The sequence below is a fragment of the Artemia sp. Qi Xiang Cuo genome, chromosome 9 (genome assembly GCF_049724085.1).
Source record: "Artemia sp. Qi Xiang Cuo chromosome 9, ASM4972408v1, whole genome shotgun sequence".
NCBI lineage: Eukaryota > Metazoa > Arthropoda > Branchiopoda > Anostraca > Artemiidae > Artemia > Artemia sp. Qi Xiang Cuo.
Genome location: NC_142802.1, coordinates 8,223,335 through 8,242,027, shown reverse-complemented (window position 1 = coordinate 8,242,027; position 18,693 = coordinate 8,223,335). Strand labels below are relative to the sequence as shown.

The window sequence follows — 18,693 nt, the reverse complement described above, 5'->3', positions numbered from 1 at the left end:
AGTCGTCTGAGGCCAACACAGAAGATCCCGCTCCCTCTGTTCAGAGCTTTATTTTGTCCCAATAAGTTCCTACTTCTTTTGTTGAGGATGTCCTTAAACTCGTTCAGCCCCAACTAGTTCACCAAAAGACACAAGTTTTGACAACCTAACTTGCGTTAAACATCACTTAATTATCTCACCCTTTCTTCCACATCGTTTGCGGAAATAAATCATCTAATAACCTGACTTTTTGAATTACTTAAGCGGAAACTTACAAAAGCGTACATAACATAACTTAAAATTAGGATCTCAATTTTGATGAAAAACAGCCCCCGTATGAAGTTATGCTGTTGTCCCTGGTGGCGGGTGCCAAATTAAAAATTAACGTGGGTGAAAAACCAGCTAAAACCATGTGGGACCAAATAGCTTTCATTTGGAGATTTAGTTGTCTTTGGGCATCAACAAATGTCTGAACTTGTACAGACTTGAAAGTTGTCAAATTTAACTAGCTAGTTTTGTTTATTTGTTCTCAAGGTTCAACGTGACAACACTGACGGAAACATGGTACTGCCCTAAAAACTCGTAATTTTGAAACAACCAAAACAAAAGTCTTAGAGGTACTTGTTGATTAAACGAAACACACTCAAGAATTACGCCTCGGTTAGATCTCAGAAAACCGGTTTTGTAACCACAAAGACAAGTGACGGGTGATAGAATGCATTGGACTGGTATATTTTGGGCTATATACTTGCACAGTAGGGGAGGTAGGGTGCTGTTGAGGGCTATGTTAGGGGCACTGTTCAAGTACTTTAACCTCCCCCCCCTAATGTGCAAATTTATAGCCCAAATTATATTATTATAAAAACTAAAGGTTATATTTCATTAAGATTAACCTAACTTAACTTCTTGGGCGTGTTTCGTTTAATTAACAAGTATCGTCTTAGAAAATCGTGGTTTTCATGTATCAATAGACCTAAGATGAGCCCAGGGGGGAGGGGGAATGTTTTTATTTTCATGTCTTTGGTACTTTTAGCATTAAAATCTTTGAAAAGAACTGGAATATGCCGTGTTAAAATGTAACACGAAAAATTTGTCTTCAGTTATTCCTTGAAGGAAGAATTTTGAAAGTTTTCTTTTATTCTTCAGTTTTCTTATAGATTTTTGTTTGATATTTAGCTGCTCATAGTAATATCTATAACTGTCCTTAGACAAGTCCTCTGGAAGAGCGGTGGCCAATGTTTCTCAACTTTCCTAAGTGCCCACCTTTCAAATCCATATTTGAAAATTATCACTATTTTGGCTTCTCTAAAGGGCTGGACAGACGTAACGTTTTGCAAACTAAAATGTATATATTTAATAAGTACATATGTATTTATGTTTGTGGAATTTTCAGAAAATGTTTGAACATTTTCGATATAGTATTTATCCAGTTACTAGCTCACTTAATATGCTGTTTGACCCTCGTTGAATATCAATTATTGCTTTCGTTGAGTATCAATGTTTGAGAGATTAAAAATAGTTTGCCAATAATACTCTATCTTTTCTATGAAAAAGCCAGCTTATCATTCGCTGATGTGCACTTTTAAAATGCTAGAAAAAAAAGAAATTTTTAAGATAGGTTTCTGGAATATGCTACCTTTTCTGGAAGAAAACACGTCCGTATAGCCTTTAAGGCCTGTTTACACCATCTCTGTTATTGTTTATAATTTGACGAAACTTTTTTTGGCGCAAAAAAAACTTTCAAATCTAAAAATGATAAAGCATTTAAAGCTTCGGAATAAGCATCTTCGGTGCATCCAGCTTACCTACTAATGCTGCTACCTAGTCAAGCGAAAGTTTTTTAGTACTTTTAAAAAAGCGTCTTATCGTTCTAATTGAATGACCCTTGTGTTTCAAGAGTCATTATTAAAGAATAGGGACAACATTCAAACTTTAAAGTAAAGAGCGATGTGTTGAGGAGGGGGCAACCCTCTTTATATACGTAATAATTTCTGTTCGTTTTAAGTTTTAATGTTGCTCCATACTTTCAGTTGAAAAAATTAGCTTTTTTATTTAATTTCTGATCGTTTTTTAAATAATGCCAGGAAATCTGGCCCCACCTCCACGGAGAAATCCCCTCCCCAAGGGAATATCCTCTAGACAATTCAACCCCAGTGAAAATTTACCCAGAAAATCACTCTTTAACTACTCCGCGCATAAAATTGAGACGGAAAAAATAAAGCAAGACACATAAAAAGAATTTTGTATAAGAATTCTGGCAAATTCCCCCACTGTATATTTTCCCCTGACAAGTTAACTCCGTGGAAACTTCCCCCGTGGAAAACGCTCCAGCAGAAATCCCCCCCCACCCGAAAATGTATGCGTACCTCCCAGTAACAAATACTATGCGCAAGCAATAGTCAAATTTTATAACTTAAAGACCTTTCTCATGGGGCTGTGGGGGGGGGGGGGGGTTGTTATACCCAAAGGTAAAATTTTCGGGCCTTTCAACTATGATGAAGAAAATGGCTATCTCAAAACTTTTATCGAACGATTTTGGGAAACAAGGGGCCGGGGAGGGGGCTTAGTTGCCTTCCAATTTTTTGTCACTTAAAAAGGCCACTAGAACTTTTAATTTCCGTTTGAATGAGCCCTCTCCCAAAATTCTAGGACCACTGGGTCGATACGATCACCCCTGGGAAAAAAAAACAAATAAACACGCATCCGTTATCTTTCTTCTGGCAAAATATACAATTCTACATTTTTCCAGATAGGAGCTTGAAACCTATAAAGTAGGGTTGTCTGATACGCTGAACACGGTGGTGTGATTTTCCTTGACATTATTTGACTTCTAGGGATTGTTTTCCCCTTTTTTTCAAAAATCAGGAAAGTTTTATCAGGCTCGTAACCTTTGATCGGTTAAGATTAAATTTAATGAAATTTCTATATTTGAAATATTTTTTTCCCTTTCATACGATATCGGCGACAGTTTTATGCTAGACGGTCTTATAGGCTGGTTTCATTTTATATTTATCTTCTGAAGAAACACTCTGAGCCTTGTCTATTCTACTTTTAACATCTTCACTTCTTCCACAATCTTTACCAATAATACTACCAAGGTAAGTGAAGCTGCTCACCTGATCAATCTTTTCGTTACCCAAGGACACCTTTTCATCTTCACTTATTTCTAGCCTTAGTGACTTAGTCTTATTAGCATTAATTTTGCTCACACTTTCATCTAGGATGCTTAAATCATCAGCATAATCTAAGTCCAGGAGAGATCTTCCTCCCCATTTGATTCCGTGGTCTCTCATTGCCTTTCCTGTGCTCTTTAAGACAAAGTCCATAAAAATGATCCATATAAAGGGGGATAAAAGACAACCCTACTTGAATCCTGATGTAATACAAAACCAGCTGCTAATCTCATTTCCTACCTTAACCGCAGCAGTGTTGTTCTCGTACATAGCACTAATCACTTTAATGTATTTGTTTGGTATACCGTACAAGGATAAGACCTTTGCTAAAGCTATCAACAGAATCGAACGCTTGCTCATAATCTATAAAACTGAGGACCAAAGGTGTTTGACAACTCAGGCACTTCTCGATTATTAACCTAAGAGTGAAAATTCGGTCGACACATACTCAACCTTTTCTAAAACCGTTTTAGAAAAGTTTTTCTAAAAGCTTTTCTACCTTTTTCACCTTTACTTATACTTATTCTTAGAGCCAGAATTATAATATTATTTATATTTGTTCTTGGAGATCTATCCAGTTTCGGATATGTCCATCCACCGAGCCAGAATTATAAAATTATTTATTTTTGTTTTGAAAATAATTTAAATTTCCTAAAAAGAGGAAAATTTACCCATTTTCTCATGTATTCAATATATTTCCATTCTAAGATAAATGCAAAAGAACATTTCAAAATGTAACTCGGTAGATTGACAAAGCTTAATTTCGGCTATGGAATGATATCAAAATGGTTGTCGTATGTTGTTACATTACGACCGCAAGGCAAAAGAAAAATAACATACTAAGCTTTGCACATATAAACCATCAGTTTGACTCTTTAGAAATATAAATAAAGTGAAATCTAATAGTTCTAGTGAAAACAAAAGCAATAACACTCTTCATTTCGGGATAATATATACAAAAAATCGTAATTTTACATAGCGTGTCTGTTACTAGCACGCTACATTATTACCGGAAGCATCAGACGGGCGTTTTGAGTAGTTGCCCTTAGTTTTTTCTGGGGGAGGGGGAGATTTGTCCCCCCCCTAAGTTTGAAATGTCCCTTTTGGGGGGGGGGGGTATTTTCATTGAAAATATTTCTTTTTTTGATATTTTCATAAATATAACTGAAAAACGACAAAGTTGCCCCCCTAGATACTGAAAAATACACCTCAGACATGGACTAAATCTATTTTTGTGGAAGTTTATTGATCAGAGCAAAATCCTCTATTATTTTACGTCCCCTTCAAAAAGTTTTCTATGATAAAACAAAAGTTAACTCATTGTTAAGGGGGCAGCATGTTCGCTTGTCCTGATTAATCAGTTAATTTGATTTGCAAGTCAACGTCAACATGGTAGTATTAGTAGTAAGAATTCAATACACAAGAAGACACAATCTATAAGAAGTTTGAGGCATCTAATGCCTGGCGAAACCGCATTCTGGCTGGTCTTCACAAAGCCTTCGACCTAGTGGATCATTATATTTTGGTCAACTAAAAGTCACTAAATGTGTTTCAGCCCCTGATCAAAGCTTTGGACCTTTATAAACTTGTTCTATGAGAAAAATAATCATGTTTGCTGGTTTCAAAAATAGACAGAGCAACAAACTTTTCTTTAAGCTTAGGACTTGCCTAAAAGGTTTGGAGGCTATAACAAATCTCAAAACTTACAGCCATGTGCGTGCATAGCTTCTTCTCTAGGGGGGGGGGGGCAGCCGATTCTGTAATGAAGGGTGGGGGGATAGAAGTAAATACATCACAATGAGATAAAAAATGAGATTTCGCAAAGATATCCGTTTAATTTCGCAAAGATATCCGACAAATAACACAGCTTGGATAGCCATAAGTCATTTTGAAGAAAAGCAGTAAGTTCACATTTTCGTTCGGTTAAGAATATTTCAATTCTCTCTTTTAATAATAATAATCTTCTTAAACATTGACGTCTTGACAACCATCCCACTTCTGCATGTAATAATAAAGTTGTATAGACGGAATCCATATCGTTACAAAGATTTGAAAATAAGTGTAAAGGGCATGGCTCTTAATAAAATTTATAATCTTAACAGCATTCTGAAGCACATCGTTCAATTATGGTGCTAATTTGTTTGCTGCAAGGGCCTCTCGGTGAATAAGGTAGTGAGCAAAAGTTATATGGTCAAAATGAGTAGCTTGAAAAGAGATTTAAAACCAATGTTTTCGCCCGTCATCGCTCTTGCACCATCTGTGCATATTCCACAGCAATTTCCCCCTTCTAGACCTTCAGTCTTTGAAAATTCATCAATTTTACAATATATGTCTTTTCATGTAGTATGTTATAAATATTTGACTTTAATATTCAAATATTTAGCTTTAAAATTCTTGCGACCCATGATTTTGCTACGCGACCCCATTTGGGGTCGCGACCCATAGTTCAGGAAGTCCTGCCCTACGGTATAAAATTTGATGTATGGTAATATACCCAGTAGTCGGACAGCCAATCACCCTTCCAGCAGTTTAATCCCCATAAATTATATTATACTACCTAGAAATTTGATTTTTCACTATTGAATTTGCTCGAATCTCGTCATTTTGAATATTTTAGCTATACACGCTGTTAATTATTTAAACTGTGCTGATAGTTAGTTGCGGAACCTAATCGCAAATGCACATTTTTACCTTAAGTATATTATCTTATAATCTTATAAAATATTACCCAATCCTGGACATGCAATTTTTAAGTTAGAAAAAAAACAGCATATCAATCACAGACAAGTGTTGTGAAGGAGAATAGATTGTTTTTAAATACGATGGGCTATAAGGGTAACTTTTGTTTAAGGTTGAATGTTGTAAAAAGAAGTTTTCTAAAATTGTGGCAGCCAATCGCAATTAGCCTAATCCCGACTATCGCCCAATCCCAATTGTCTACAGTTGTCTAATCATATCCAAGATTATAAACCTTCTGACAATATTTAGAAAAGATAATTTTTAATCAAAACATTTGACCAAAATTAAGCTGTGCCGTTTACTGAGGATTTTACCCTAACAAGTTTTAACTACAAAGATTAGATACAATATGATTCATTTTATTCATAGCAGTAACTTTACCAATCAAATGTACCAATGGTGTACAAAAGGCAGTCCAAAAAGAAGAAGAAAAGTATCTTATGGTTTGCATCTTCCTAAGAATCTTGGATAGAGACATACATCGCGGATGTGGTGTCTGTTCAGCATCCAGCATAGGAATCTTTCCAAGCCGAGACCATAGCCTCCATGAGGACAGCTTCCAAATCTCCTTTGATCTGTATACCAATTATAAGGAGCCGGGTCAATTTTCTCCCTCTTGTATCCTTCCATAAGCTCGTCGTAATTCCAAATACGCATAGAGCCACCTACAATTTCCCCAACACCGGGCATAAGAAGGTCTACCTGTAAATATTAAGACAAAGATTAGTTATTTATGTTTTCATAATTTAACATCTTGCTTTAGGTACGAAAACAAAGAGAGAGAGTTCGTCAGGACTACATTGAGCAGGATACTCCCCGCCAAGAATATTCGAAAACGAGTTTCGCCCGGCGATCGGTTGCCACATGGAATAGATTGCCGGCAGAGGTAATCCAGAAAAATCCTTCCCTTGATGCGTTCAAGAGAAGGTATAACAAGTACCTCAGTGTTAGAAAATGAGGTAACTACCAGGACTAGCGGCAAATCATCATTTGTGAATGAGCCGTGAAGCCTGTAATAAAAAAAAAGAGAGTAACACATAATGTCTTTTTTACGGGGAGGGGGACTAAAAGGCACAAAAAAGTCACAAGTTTTCTATTTACGGGGGTATCTTTCAGCTCCGTCTTAGGGCAAGAGACTACTTATTTCTACTATAGGAAGCGATTTTCCACAACAAAATGTTTGATACAGAAAATACATAACACATCATCTTTAAACATAGGAGTACATTAATGGGAAATACATCGAATATTTCACAAGCTTGCGGATCCCTGTCTGAACCTGTTCTTAAATCTAAATTGTCTAATAAATCAATAGTGGCGAGTGATGACTTCGGCACAGATCTCAAAGACGATGGTACCCCTTAAAACAATTGCTTTTGTCATAACTACCCGACGACATTTCGTTCTTCCGAAATCCAAGTTGCTTTTATATGTACGTAATCCGGGCTCTACGTGTGATCTTGAATTTGTCATTTTTTAATCATTATTACGCCCACTATCTCAACTATAAATGTTACCCTTAGAATTGCATTCTAAGCACTTCCATAGCCTTTGCCGTGCTCCTTAAAAAAATCTATGAAAACAGCCATATAAACGGGGATAGAACACAACTCTGCTTAACTCCTGATTTAACACCAAACCGGCTATTAACATCATTTGGTACCTTAACCACAGTAAAGTTGTTCTCATAACTAGCACTAATCACTTTATTGCACTTATTTGGTATGTCATGCAAGTATAGGACCTTCATTAAAGCTATTCTACCAATGCCCATTTATACTAAACTAAGGACTACAGGAGTCTGATGATTCAGACACTCTTCAATTATTATTCCAAGAACAAAATTTGGTCGCCTCATTTTCTTCCCTTCCTGAAACCAAACTGTTATTATTTTAAAATTTTACATACAGAATCTCTTAGTCTGATCAGTATCATCCTGTTAAGTAATTTTCACCCAACAAAAATCAGGCTAATGTCACTTTAATTACTACACTCACTATTATTGCCTGGCTTAGAAATGGGTTTAGTTAAAGTTTTCCTAGAATCACTAGGTACTCCCGGTTTTTCAAAAACAATATTGATAATCCACGGTAATTTATCTTCAACTTCGCAGTCACCATATTTCAAGTCATTTACCAAATTACCAGCACAAGAGGCCTTGTTTTTTGTTTCTTTTTAATCTTGTCAGCACTGTCTCTAAACCATCTACGCAAAATAAACCTTTCTATACTTCCAAATAATTTAAAAAATATTTTTCACAAAACAAGTTTTTCAAAGAAAAGCAAAGAGCACCATCAGACCAAGAATTAGTAAAAATAAAGCCAAATAATCGTTCAAGCGTACAACTACCACAAACCATAATCAATAAATCAATGAAACTCAACACGAACAGAAATTACAATAAATAGCCAAATCAAACTCAAAATTGAGCAAAAATTAACCTGAGCAGGGCTGATAACGCCCATACCTTCTCAAGACCAGAACACAATTTACGCTTTACTAAAAAAAAAAAAAAAAAAAAAAAACCGTGGATTGTCAGTTTAATTGACATATAACCTACTGATATTTATACCTTAAAGTTTTGATCATTTTTTATTTATGAAAGTAAGAAAAGTGAAAACATTTGAAAGTAAGAAAAGTGAAAACGTATTTTAGTGTATTTAGATAACGCCCATACCTTCTCAAGACCAGTACATAATTTACGCTTTACTAAAAAAAAAAAAAAAAAAAAAAAAAAAAACCGTGGATTGTCAGTTTAATTGACATATAACCTACTGATATTTATACCTTAAAGTTTTGATCATTTTTTATTTATGAAAGTAAGAAAAGTGAAAACATTTGAAAGTAAGAAAAGTGAAAACGTATTTTAGTCTTATTGGCAACCATAAATACAATGGACCAATTGCATAACTGTGGGGGGTTGACATGCCGAATATAATTAAAGACATAGCTAATGGGCTGTTCTGCTATGCTGGAAAAAGTGGATGTCTCAGAATTTTCTACGGATGCGTCTGAAGAACGAATGGGCTTGGGAGATAAGCTGCTTCCCCTCCAATCTCTTGTTACTCTTATAAAGGGCAGCATAACTCTTGCCTTTGAATGGCAAAAGCGCCTTCAAAAGTTTTAGTGATTGTTCTAGTTATTATTGAGTATTGCTGCCCATGCTATTGCTTATATGCTCTATCGAAATCCTGTATACCTACAGTTTTTTCGTTTAATTGAAACTCTTAAACGTTCATTAAAAGTTTCATCTTAATACCTTTAGCGTCATTAGTTAAATTAACAGTAGTGATAGTATTAAAAGTATAAATATAGTGCCTTCTGGCTAGTTCAAAATCCCACACAACCTACCCTTAAAGGTCTAAATTTATAATATAAGTTGTTCTTTAGATATTGGTTTGTCACATGCTCATAGTTTGTTTTGATTTAGTTCAACATCTGCCTAAATATTTCTTAAAAGCTTCACCTTAATAACATTACCTTGCGGAGTAGTAATAGTTGCAGCAGCATTAGTAGCAGTATGCACATAGCACCTTTGGTTTCTTTAACAGCCCCTTCAAGACACGCAGAAAGTTTCAGCTTAATAAATAGAATCAATCATTCTTGAAGCATTTCTGATGCGTCCGCTTGACAACCTGTGTGGACATATTGTGTTTCGATTCAGTTCCATACAGTTTCTATACACCTTAAATCTTTCGCCTTAATATCCTTAGATTTAATAGCAGTAGTATTAATGGAAGCAGTAGTATTAGGATGCAAATATTTTCTTTTGATTAGTTCAACATCCCTCACAACAAGCCCTGTTAGTTTCAACTTCACACACCAAACTGTTCCTAAGATATTGCTGTTACACCCTTTTGACAACCTGCATGCAGAGGGCATGTTCTGATTCAGTTCGTCTCTCCCCTCAAAATTTCTTGAAAATTTCACCTTCATGCCCCTAGGCGTAGTTGTAATAGTAGTCACAGTACTAATTATCTATATGTAGTATTATCCGAAGTTTATACGATCACCCTTTCTATATAAACTTTATATGGCCCCAGGGCATAACTTACAACCCTTGCCCTATGGGATGTGGGGCAGGGGGGTTGTAATCCTCAAAGACATAATTTCTGGACCTTTTAATTACGTTAAACAAAATGGCTATCTCTAAATTATGATTGGACGCTTTTGGGGAATCGGTGGGCGTGGGAGGGGGGTTAGATGCCCTCCAATCACTATCGACTATTAGAAAGAGCACTAGCCCTTTCAATTTCCAATCGAATGAGCTCTTTTGGAAGTTTCTACGACAGCAAATGACTGTCTTAAAATTTTATCAGATGCATTTCCGTAAAATATGAGGTGTGGGAGGGGGGATCCACCCTACGATCACTTTGAATCTCAAAAAGGGCACTAGAACTTCTGATTACGAACCCAATGAACACCCTCCGAAATTTATACAATCATCCTTTCTATATATACCTTATATGCCCCCAGGGTAGAACTTACAACCCTTGCCCTGAGGGCTATGGGGGTTGCAATCTTCAAAGACGTAATTTCTAGACCTTTCAATTATGTTGAACAAAATGGTTATCTAAAAATTTTGATTGGATGTGTTTGGGGAAAGGGTGGGCGTGGGAGGATGGGTTAGTTGCCCTCCAATCACTTTCGACTATTAAAAAGGGCACTAGCCTTTTTAATTTCCAATCGAATGAGCTGATTTCGAAGTTTCTAAGGCAATAAATGTCCATTTCAAAATTTTGATTGGATGTCGTTGGAAAAATGGTGGGCGTGGGAGGGGGGGGGGGGTTATCTACCCTCCAATAACTTTTGACTATTAAAAAGGGCACTAGCCCTTTCAATTTCCAATTGAATGAGCCTTTTTCGAAGTTACTAGGACAACAAATGGCCATCTCAAAATTTCTATCGAATGCATTTCGGGAAAATACAAAGTGTGGGAGGGGAGATATCTACCTTCCCATCACTCTGAATCTCAAAAAGCGCACTAGAACTTCAGATTAGCAATCCAATAAGCCCCCTTCGGAGTTCATACGATTACCCTTTCTAAATAAACCTTATATACCCCAGGGCATAACTTACAACCCTTAACCTGAGGGCTGTAGGGAGGTTGTAGCCTATTCCTCAAATACATAATTTCCGGACCTTTAACTACGTTGAACATAATGGCTATCTCAAATTGTTTATTGGATTTTTAGGGAAATGGTGGTCGTGGGAGGGGGGTTAGTTGCCTTCCAATCACTTTCGACTATTAAAACGGGCACTAGCCCTTTCAATTTCTAATCGAATGAGCCCTTTTCGAAGTTTTAAAAATAACTCCTTCGATACAAAGTGCCCTGGTCTAAAAAAAAGCGACGCTATTGCGCTGCCTATGACTTGTCACAAACTTTTTCATTCGTTTCTATATCATTTCCTGTAATTTTTATCACGATTTAACACTATTATGCCGTCTGACTGTGAGAAAATGGATACCTTAGTAACTAGATTTGAGATCCATTTCAGTGGTAGATTTTCCATTGAATGGTCTTTTCGCGTGAGATCTTCTGAATCGTAGTGTTGGTTTTGTTTTGTTTTATTTGTTTGTCTTTTTTTCGTCACGCGTGTCCCCAGCTAGGATTTTTCTTTTTAAAGTTGTTCCTTTTTAGTCTTCATACTCCTCTTATTACATTTTGTATGCAGAGAGGGTTAAAATAGTCATTATTATAATTTCTGAATCATTAGCAACAACAATTTTTATCTATCATAAATACATTTATTTCTGGTAGGAATACAATTCTAGTGGTTACTAGAAGTACTTACCAAAGTATTCATGATACTAAAAACATAAGCATTAAAAATAGAAACTAACAGACATAACTTGATTAATAAGACTGAAAAATTGGATGGATATTTTTGAAAAATTGTTGGTCGGCTTCGGGATATTTGCTATAGCAGGTTTACATTTGAAGAATCTCTCGAGATTACATCTTCGAAGAATCTCTCGAGGTTTACATGTATGGATATATTGGGCATGAAACTAGACAAACAGACAACGAAAAAAAGTTTTGGGCGCTACCGCAAAGTTAAGGACTAGAGGGCGACCATCAGGCGGCATCACAGCGCTTGCAGGTAACCGTCTACTTCATCTCTGTGTAAAAAGTGTGACTTCTTTGTAGCAGGCAAAATTAAGCGAACTGTTTTATCAAACAGTTTCATCAAATATACAAGTTACATCAAGTTCAGTCCTACTCATCAAAAGTTACGCGCCTGAGAACATTTGTCTGATTTTCAAAAAAAGGGGGAAACACCCCCTAAAAGTCATAGAACCTTAATGAAAATCACACCAACAGATTCAACGTTCTAGAGAACCCTACTGTAGAGGTTTCAAGCTCCTATCTGAAAAAAATGTGGAATTTTGTATTTTCTGCAAGAAGAAAGATCACGGATGCGTGTTTATTTGTTTTTTTTTTCCCAGGGAAGATTGTATCGACCTAGTGGTCCTAGGATATCGCGGTCCTAGGATATCGCGGGAGGCCTCATTCGAACGGAAATTAAAAGTTCTAGTGCCCATTTTAAGTGACCCAAAAAAATGGAGGGCAACTAGGCCCCCTCCCACGCTCATTTTTTCCCCAAAGTAACCCGATCAAAATTTTGAGATAGCCATTTTGTTCAGCATGATCGAAAAATATAATAACTATGTCTTTGAGGATGACTGAATCCCCCACAGTCCCCGGGGGAAGGGCTGCAAGTTATGAACTTTGCCCAGTGTTTACATCATATAGTATTGGTTATTGGGAAGTATATAGACGTTTTCAGGGGGATTTTTTCTGGTAGTGTGGGGGGGGAGCGGTCGGGGGTTACGTGGGAGGATCTTTCCATGGAGGAAGTTTCCGACATTGCTATAAAGGGGGCGCCGGATTTCCCAACATTATTTAAAAACGATCAGAAATTAAATAATAAAAACAACAAGTTTTTCAGCTGAAAGTAAGGAGCAACATAAAAAATTAAAACGAACAGAAATCACTATGTATATGATTGGGTTCGCCCCCTAGTCAATACCTCGCTATTTACGCTAAAGTTTTTTTTAATACTTTCATAAGAGCTATTTATTCTAATTAACGGCCTTTGTGATTAAGGGGCAATTTTGAAAGAATTGGAACAAAATTCAAACTTTAGCGTAAAGAGCGATGTATTGAATAGGGGACGAACTCCCTAATATATTTATTAAAAATATATGAATATAGAAGTTCGTTACGTAAGTTAATTCGTAAGTTACGTATATTTATTACTAATAAAAACGTTCGTAAATAAAATTAATATGCAAATTTCGTTTTAATTATTCATATACGGTGAGCCAAAATCAAAACCTGCATTAATTCAAAAACGTTCAGAAATTAAATAAAAAAAACAACTTTTTTTTAACTAAAAGTAAGGAGCGACATTAAAAATTAAAACGAACAGAAATTATTCTGTAAACGAAAGGGGCTGTCCCTTCCTCAAAGCCTCGCTCTTTACGCTAAAGTTTTACTGTTTCCCAAAACTCTATTTTTTAAAACAATAAAACACTTTAGTGTAAAGAGCGAGGCGTTGAGGAGGGGACAGTCCCTTTCATATACAGAATAATCTCTGTTCGTTTCAAGTTTTAATGTCGCTCCTTACTTTCAGTTAAAAAACTTGTTGTTTTTTTTTATCTAATCCTCAGTGTATATGCCCACTGATTTTCGACATGTAGCCCCCGAAGAGAAATGTAATCAGGCTTGGGGCATACCAGCTAGCTACATCAGCCGCTGCTTAAATTATAAGCTTATATGCATTCTAGCAGGCGACATGAACTATACGCTGTCGCAGTAGCCGTCGGTCTAAAGTGTTACTTGCTTTGTGTCCTGTCTTGAACGTGTTACAGAACGACTGTCCTGTTGCACATATATCCATAGTTCTGACGCAACATCATCTCTAGATTTCATACTTTGGTCGGGGGGGGGGGGGCTGATACCCTCTTCCCTTCACACCTTGATTCTTCAGCATGTGTTGCCAACCATTTTCCTTTGCTCTACTCTTTTGATCTTAATTTACCTATGCCCAGAGCGCAGCTAAAACAGAAGAAATAGATTACTAAGACTGGAATACGATTGACAAATTCCTTTACTAAACCGTGCTTGATGACATTCTGTATAAAATCAAAATACCATTTCAACTGTTGAAGTCTAGTTCAAAGTGTCCCAAAAATGAAAAATAGCTTCTGCTTAACATTTATACATCCGAGATAACACATGCCCTGCGTAGCGCTGAAATGGTAGCTGTGCCAACACGAAAAGCGCATTATGATTCTGAAATTTTCTGTTGGTCCCAAAACCCTGCCAACCTGGAAGCTTGTAGTGCGTCTTAGTTCTGGCATAGACTACGGGTCAGGTGTGGTCGAGCTAGACATGGTGTCGTCAATGGCATTCAACGCTTAACACAAATGCAGTTCTTGAAGTGTTTTTTCGCAGAACGGGGCAAAAGTGATCGATGATAGTAGCCAGGCCCTGAAAAGTGACCCTAATGCCATGTGGAAGTTTATAAAGCACGAGGCTTTTAATAACAACCTGAAAGCACTAAAATAAAAGTGATTGGATTGAAAATTTTACCAGCGAGTTGACACCTCGCACGTCAAATCGCCAGTAACGCAGAAGGCTTTGACTTTTACAGTTAAGGAAGGGGGCAGTAGCCAAACTCTTGCTTGTAGTATTTTGTCCGTTTAAAGTTTGATTTGCATATTCAATTTAAGTTTTACTCGTTCTAAGATTTATTTATTCATTTATAGCAGTACCTACTGTATGTTTGCTATGACTATTTATTTAATTTCTGTTTGTTTTAGGTTTCATTTATGCTTTAGTTGTAATTTCCGGTTGTTTTGAGCTTGAATTATTATAGAAATTTATTTCTGCTGATTAATATGGCCTTTATTTCTCTTTGAAAAACTTCTTTTTCAATTTTTTTTTACAATGACTATCTTAAATTCTTTATCGGATGCATTTGGGGAAAAGGGGCGTGGAGGGGGTTGCCCTCCGATCACTTTTGACTCTTAAAAAGGGCACAAGACATTCTGATTTCCAATCAAATGATCCCCCGCCGAAGTTTAGGCGAACACCCCTTATATGAAGTGCCTTTGAAAAAAATAATAATATTAATAATAAAGTATTGGAGCCGTATGGCCTTTACTATAGGCAACACTATAGCGTTGCCTCTGATTCTCAATTGTTGTTTTCGTAACCTCAAATTACTATTACAATAAACCTGAATAATAGTTATCATTCTCGAATCAGTGTCAATTGAAACACTTTCAAACAAACCAGTTTCTTTCAAAACATGTTTTTTTTTCTTAGCTGAGAACGTTGTTTTTCAACATTAAAGCGTACAATTAGTAAGCTAAGGCCTGAGTCACGCTTGGCGTTTTTACCGAGCGTTTTTTTGCCGCTGCTACTCTAGCGCGTACACACTGGGTGGTAAAAATTCAACCGTCCCAACATCAGTCGATCACAATAGATCTTATATCAGTTAGAGATAGTTATAAAAAAAATTTATATTTTACCAGTTTCAGGTCTTTAAAATTTTTACCAGGTTCTGTTTATGTTTGATTGGTATGTTTGAGAGATATCAGCATGTATATTAGACAGGGAATTCATCAGCAATTAGAAAACCGACTAAAACGTCTACAAGGTCTTCATTTTCGATTCGCCATGTTCTTCCTCTATATGGGAGTCCCTTCCTTATGATGGTTCTAGGCGAATACCCTCCCCCCCCCCAAAAAAATACCCCCTTGGAAAATAAAGCTTTCCAAATTTGAGAAGTTTATTTGAGTTTCATTTTTTTAATTTCCGTAGGGAGATGGAATTTTGGTAATTGTGTATTATGCGCCACTCACTCAAGTTTAACGCTGCGTAAAATTCGAGAACACGCCGGTTTTTTTTTGTTTTTAGTTTCTTCGTTAATTTAGAAATAAATTTGCGCTATAAATTTGCACATTAGGGGGGGGGGGGTAACCATAACGGGTCTGCATGCAAAGCGTGTTTGGTACAATTATTCTGCATAGTAGATAGATAGACAAATAAGTGTATTTTAAAGCCATATATACGGCCATCAACACAGTAAAATAACATAAATGAATATAGTAAATGGGGGGGGGGGGTGTGTTTAATCCCCCAAAAATGCCCTCCCCCACGAAAAATACCCCTCCCCCTGCTTCGGAAAGCAACCCCCGCGGAAAATACCCCCTCCTTGGAAAATACCCTCCCCCCCTGTGGAAAATAGTGTTAATAAATTTGTAACTTTTATTTGATTTTTTTTTAGTTTCGTTGAAAAGTGCTAAGGAACGGGAAAAAGAGGAATTTACGCACCATAAGTGTCTTAAAAACTGAGGAAAAAAACCTAACACAAATCCATTTGTGCTGAAAAGGCTTCCATATGATTTTCTGCAATTTTTGGCAATAGCGGGTGCCAAATTAAAAAAAAATTTAAAAGAATCTTAAAAGAAGAAAAACCCTTTAAGCAAACAATCATCAATATTAAGCTAAAACATATTTCATAGCTCCATCGGGAGCCATGAAATATCCCAGTGAATGTATTACATGCTGATTGCAGCAATACTAGTGACCTACATTATCGTGCATTTGAAATGGTTGCTTCCTAACAGATGCAAATATAGTGTAGGACCCGCATGCTTGAACCAACAATTCGGGTTTTTTAGTCCCAGTTTGCATAGATTTAACTTTGACAGAAGCTGTATTACTTCTGGGTCGGCACTAATGTTTGTTCAAAAAAAACTTCAATGAAACATTACATTTACTTTATACTAGGATGTTTTTTTTTTTTTTTTTTTTTTTTTTTTTTTTTTTTTTTTTTAGTTAACAAAATTTCTAGATCCCTCGTTATTCTTCTGTAATTTTTTTGTGGTCATATACCTAGAAAGAATTGCTTTCTGACTTAAACTATTAAAAAAAAAACTGACTAAAACTATAAAAAACTCAAATAAAAGTTTCAAATTTAAGAACCTTATTTTCCACAGGCGGGGAAGGGTATTTTCCAAGGAGGGGGCATTTTCCGCGGGGGTTACTTTCCGAAGGAGGGGAGGGGGTATTTTTCGTGGGGGAGGGCATTTTTGGGGGGGATTAAACACCCCACCCATTCACTATATTCATTTATGTTATTTTACTGTGTTCATGGCCGTAAATCGATAGCGCAAATTTATTTCTAAAGTAACGAAGAAACTAAAAAAAAAACAAAAAAACGGCGTGTTCTCGAATTTTACACAGTGTAAACTTGAGTGAGGGGCACATAATACATAAGTACCAAAATTCCACCTCCCTACGGAAATTAAAAAAAATAAAACTCAAATAAAATTCTCAAATTTGGAAAGCCTTATTTTCCACGGGGGTATTTTTTTTTTTTGGGGGGGGGGGGTAAACCCCGGCCACCCTTTATGACATAGTTCAAGAGACCAATAGGCCTACTTTTCGTGGGTTGCTTAAGGACCATTGTTTTGGTATTTATGATCTATGATTTTTTTTTTAATTTATTTATTCATTTTATTTTATATACACACACACGCAAACACACACACACACACATATAAATATATATATATATATATATATATATATATATAACTAAAGCAGTAAAATAGTATATAATAGTGTTGTTATATTAGATTAGTATAGTACAGGGTCTCAAGTGGTGATTTTTTGCTTGTTTTTTGTTTTGTTTTTGTTGTTTAGGGAAATCCATTGATAAGTGATTATCAATTTTGTAGTTTCGAGAATGGCGGCACAAGCCATAAGGCTTTTTGGCAAATTTGTCTTTGTATTGTTTTTTGTGTTTTTTAAAATAAATTCTCTCTCTCTCTCTCATAACAGTTTATATTATAAACTGTAATAGCTTACAATAGTTATTATAGATAATTGTTTAGGGTACATAAATTAGAATAGGACTCATTTTTTATATTTATGATAAACAGACTTCGATCTGATTAGGGTCAAAGGCAGGGACCAATTTGGGCCCAACCCCCAATACTTCAGACTTTCTTAAATTTTTGGGCATTTCCTAATCAGATTATCTACCTTTTTGTACAATTACCCTCTCCCATCCCAGGAAAATAAATTCATTTATGACTTCCAATTTAGTCTTTTTTTTTAATGATATAACCTCTGCAAATACATTCTCCCATCAGCACTTGTCAGCGGTAAGAAACGCCGAGTGTGTACGCTTCCGTTTAGTTCCATAGGCCGACATCTCGGCGTAGGCGTTGAAACAAACAATCTTTTATTTTGCCGTTATTGCAGTGACAATGGACGACTGCATTGTTGCCCTCGACATTTGTTTTACCGAGCGTTTTTTTTTTTTTTTTTTTTTTTTTTTTTTACCGCCCGATTTGTACCAACCAATTTGTACAGCTTTAAGAAACGCTCATTAAAAAAAGAAAAAAAAACGCCGGGTAAAACAAACGCTCAGTAAAAAGAAACATATCTTATAAAGTACGGAAAAATCAGGAATCTCAATTTTTTTTACGAAAGGGGCCTGCATATGCACTTATGCAGTTTCTGGAAGTAGCGGAAGATAAATTTAAAACACAAAAAAAAAACGTGGATTAAAAATTCAGCAAAAATCAGCTAAAACTTGCGGCGCTTAACAGCTTAAGAAGATGTAACTTTCCTTCGAAGGTAGATTTGTCTTTGATATCTACAGACTGTTAATATTTGAGTTTTACGGACGAAAAGCACAGTCAAATTTAACCAACTAGTTTCGCTTATTTATTCCCGAAGGTCAAATTGGGAACACTGGCAAACGTGTA

At 36.1% G+C, this 18,693-nt stretch overlaps 1 protein-coding gene across 2 annotated transcripts in view; it reads right to left on the bottom strand.

Moving 5' to 3' along the window:
- Positions 1-6,229: 6,229 nt before the first annotated feature.
- The window catches only part of AsnRS (asparagine--tRNA ligase), a 96,794-nt gene continuing 84,330 nt past the window's right edge, over positions 6,230-18,693 (bottom strand). For both annotated transcript variants that reach the window (XM_089094264.1, XM_089094265.1), the window contains one exon: positions 6,230-6,593. In XM_089094264.1, the coding sequence (XP_088950390.1) occupies positions 6,330-6,593 (264 nt within the window). In that variant the 3' untranslated portion in view covers positions 6,230-6,329. The remainder of the gene's footprint in view (positions 6,594-18,693) is intronic.